The 4,588-nt window shown below is 45.9% G+C and overlaps 1 protein-coding gene across 1 annotated transcript in view; it reads right to left on the bottom strand.

Moving 5' to 3' along the window:
* LOC100744467 (protein bric-a-brac 2-like) overlaps positions 1-4,588 on the bottom strand; it is a 175,070-nt gene that overhangs the window by 109,194 nt on the left and 61,288 nt on the right. The window contains 1 exon segment of the mRNA XM_024370937.1: positions 119-176. Within this exon segment, the coding sequence (XP_024226705.1) occupies positions 119-176 (58 nt within the window).

Here is a 4,588-nt window from a genome sequence, read left to right as displayed (position 1 = left end):
TGCGATTCTTGGCGACCTAAAAATCGCCAATGAAAAGGCGCGCCGAAATCCGTAGGATCGCGGCAACTGTCGATTCCGCCGCCCTTTGCGAAACTCCCTTAGCTGGCTTCCTACTTACGTGGACGATCGGTCGCCGCGTCACTCGCAACTAACACATTCCATCGTAGCGTACTCACCTGCAACAAAAAACGTAAACGATCGATCGATTAAACGATTATCGATTGACGGCCGCGTCTTATACTACGGGCGTGCCAGTGACATACTAGCGGCGAACGTGCTACAGGCTACGGGACGCGATGCAAAACGCGGACAAACGATTCACCGAGTTGTATAGTTTCGCCTACACGATCGGAACTCGACAGTGGCGATCGACCTCGAGGCTAATATACATAAGTATAATATTGCGCAGAAATAATAAATTACGGTGAGTCGCGAACAGCCGTAAATATGTATTATCGCAATTATGTGTTACACGCGCTGCATTTCTCAACTAGCAGCAACCAGCGTGCAATCATCGGCACATTGAAATCGTTTTCAACGGCCCTCGAAACGTATTCCGTAATCCCGGCAGAGTTTTTCCTCGCGTCTTTTCCCCCGCGCAACTTTATTACGAGTTCCCTCGATGTTTAAACGCAACGATTAGGAAATCGACAGGCGACCAGTAACATTACAGCAAATTACCCGCAGCCTGTATGAATTCTCGTTCGCGTCGAATCTCGTCGTCGGTGTTCGCTCGATACGCTCGACCGAGAGCTTTCGCCGACGGGAAAGGAGGATCGTCCTAAAATTCCAGGGAACATGATAAAAGGCGCGCGGCGCTCCAAGGCCATCGCGTGGCCGCGATTAATCGACGAAAAACTGACGTCGAACGAACCATAAATTACCGAGCGATCCTTGGCGCCAGCGATTATTTATAGCCGACCTCCGAGTACCGTGTACTGGATCGAACGAAATTCCGTGATCCGTGCAAATACGAGTGACACCCGAATGCTGAAATCGTAATGACACGATGCTTCCATGCAACGTACGTTGCACGGCACGTTGTCACGGTTCCGGGACAACAGGTTCCGCGGATCTTTCGAATGGCAACTCTCCTTAGTCATCGATGGATACGTGGAAAATTTTCAGATGTGTGGGGCAATTTGGAAGAAGCGAGGGGAGAGTTTGGAAAGAAAAAAAAGAGAGAAAAATAGCGTTGAATGGAACGAGGACAACGAGCCAGAATAGCTAGACGACGTAGAAGGGTGTAAGAGGTGAAGCGGGTCGCGACGAGCCTATCGAAGTGCGATTAAAATATAAAATGGGTTTCGAGGATTCGGACGGTGTTACGCACCGTTTCAATTATTGTCGCCCGGCAACAACACGCAATTTTTGTTGCACGTCCGATCGCGGCTTTTCGTTCATCTGCACCCCGCTCCACCCGAACTACTCCCAGCCGTCCCTGTCGATCGCGTCTCTTCGCCTATCTCTCGATTTTTTGCGAGCGCCGATTTTTCCGCCTTTTTTACCAGAGCCACAAAACGGCGCAAAAATCCGATACCGTTTTGCGGAGCCCGGATTAGCGGCAGATCGCGCTACCGATTTGCCGGGCACCGGCTACGGCTTCGATGAAAAAATATTTGATTTCTCGTTTTCTTTTTTCACCGCGTTCTTCCACCTCGATTTCCACGTAGCGCCGATATCCCGCGTCGACGAAAGTTTCCTTCGAGAACGACGTTTGAGCGGAACGTCCACGAGGCGAGTTATACACACGGCGGTTCTCGTAAGAACGCGCAAATGCGCGCTTTAAAAAATTGACGATGTTCGAAACGGCTGCGTTCAGTCGTCCTCAAAGGACAGAGAAGCGCGTTACGCGGGATAATTTTGAGGCATCTGAAACATGGAATCCGGCACAATCGAATCACGTCAAATTGCTTGTGCAACAGAAATTCCTAAAATACGTCGCCTTTGAGATTAATAAACCGATAGCCAAAACTTGCCACAGCCATGAAAATATTCTCAACGCTTCGAATACGACGAATCTCGAACAGCGTGGAACCGTAGCGGATCTGACCTTATTTTTTCAAATCTTCCATCAGTTCGATGACTGTCCAAAAATTCTTGTATTTTATATGATCGCTATACGATCCTATGATCATTCGAAGGTGGCAACTTTTCTTCGTATCGCTACATATCGAACTAGCTTAGGTAATTTCGTGGGTAATTATAATGTTATTAATTATAATGCGGGTAATTGTACCGATAGACGTTGCTCAATTGCGAGCACAATCTCGTCGACTTTCTTTCAGGGATCCGTCATCTCCTTCGAATCATTGATAGCAACTCGTGCGAATATTTGACAGCGAAACAACCTATTATGGATATTTATATTGTTATAAGATGATATTGATTATGCTCCGATGACTCGAAGTACTTTGCTTCTTTCTCTGATTTTTCTTTTATCTATTGGATTGGCAACTAAGTAATTGCGGGTTTTGTCAATATCACTGAATGACAAAACCCGTAATCACTTAGTTGCCAACTCAATAATTAACTGTTATGCGCTTTTTGCTCTTCAAATGTACAATTACATAATACTCTCGATAATACTACATTATGCTCGTCAGAAGATATTTGTCACTTAGGTGCTATATTCTAATCCAATTTATCGTTTTTCAAACATTCTACGAGTGTCTTCCTTGTTGCTTGCAGAACTTTGGCTTTTATTAAAACAGAGCATCTACATTTTTTGAAAACGTAAGCGCGTTAAGAATATCGTCTTGTTCTTTATTTCGCTCACATTTCAGACACACTGTTCAGCTTTACGAAAGAAGAAATCGACACATACGCGGGATAATACAATGAAAGAACGGCAACACATTCAAATCAGCTGGCTGCCGAAGTGCGCAAAACTCTCATAGAAAGAAAACTAAAAAGAAAACACCACACTGACCTCATTGAACAAATGAAATAGTCAAACTCGAAGACGGTACCCCGTTGGGGGTAACCATCCACATGTTATTTAGCAATTAAGTTAGAAAAATTTACCAAATGTCCAGCTGAACAAATTGTAAAGTACAAATTAAATAATAATAAAAAAAAACTGTTTCACTGTTTGGGCACTGTACGTACGCACTGAGATAAACAGCGTTCATCATAAATTCCTACCCATAGCTGTCTATGATATAGACTGTGGTATGTTAATCTATGATCTCGACTATACAACGATGCTGTCTCTACTAAACTTATGCCTTTTGTTTGAATTGAATGGTTTACCACAGTGAACACACTGTTCGACACTGTGACAGCGGAAAACCACTTGTTCCAAAATTCTGTCCTTCTGCGGACTCGTGGCAATCTTGGCCAGCTTTAAGACTATTGAGATATGTGTAATCTTGTGTGCAACGTTAGATTAGCCGCGTAGTAGTGACACACATATATGAGAATAAGTGTGTGGGAGTATGTACGCGCACAGCGTCTCGTAAAACAGAAGAACGCAACCGTTCCGTTGGTAGTGCGGCAAAGAAGATGGTGAGACATGGAGAGTGCTGATGCGTATCGACGAATATCTTGCAAATCGCATATCAAATAAATCTGAAACTATTTTGATATCAATTCTAAGTGTAATCCAAGTGTTGCTATACATTTATTTCGGCGATTAAGATCCGCAACAAAGCTTTACGCCAGCGACAGCACAGGCCTCTTTATACCCAGTTTATCTGTTTAAACCGCATATCCATCGATACGAATAATTTCTACAGATTTCTCACAATTTTCTTTCTCGCTTTTTACACTAATTTCCTACGTATCCGCATTTTTTCTATCCCGCAAAAAGACTCTCCTCTTTGATCGTATTCTTTCCGCCGCACTGCAAACAGGTTTTGCCGGTTGGTCTCGGAGATTAGATGATTAAAGCAAATGAAATTGCAATAAATCGTAATTTCAAATCAGCGCTCGCTATTTTCTACCTACTTCGTCCCACGTACTCAGCACGCCAAACAGCCTACGTCCGTGAAAAACGTAAACGAATAAATAATTGGAAAGTATCCAGCTCGTTGAAACAGCGAAACGCGAAGAGGACCAGGGGGTGGGAGTTTCGTGGTCGCGCGATTCTCGATTCCGCGTTGGTGAAGTCGAAGAGCGCGGTGCGCGCGCGATACCCGCGGCACTCGCACGGCCGGATAGAAAGGGAAAGAAAGAGGAGAGGCGAAGGATAGGGATGCAAGCTCGTCGACGCGCGGAAAGAATCTCGAGCGAAAAGCTCACTCGAGATGCCGCGAAAACAATGTCGAGGGTGGCCCGAGATATACCTAATTGTTGAGAGTACAGCCGGCGTAGAAGGAAAAAAAAAAGGTGCCGGAGAAGAGGAAGAGAAAGGCGGAAGAATGAAAATGACACCGACTTCTCTCCAGCCCTTCCTCTACGCCCCCCTGCCCCTTTCCCTGTGGCCACGGGGTCCCTTCCTCCGGTTCTGCCTCTTACCCTTTTCATCGTCTCTCGGTCGCACGCAGCCACCTCGTCTCGTCTCTCCAGCGGCGCCGTCGCCGCTGCACCACCCCGTTCCGTCCCGACCACCGTGGTCCGTCTTCATCGCCCAACCCCCGCTCCC

The sequence above is a fragment of the Bombus impatiens genome, unplaced genomic scaffold, assembly GCF_000188095.3.
Source record: "Bombus impatiens unplaced genomic scaffold, BIMP_2.2 scf_1068, whole genome shotgun sequence".
NCBI lineage: Eukaryota > Metazoa > Arthropoda > Insecta > Hymenoptera > Apidae > Bombus > Bombus impatiens.
This window is presented reverse-complemented; position numbering and strand designations above follow the sequence as displayed.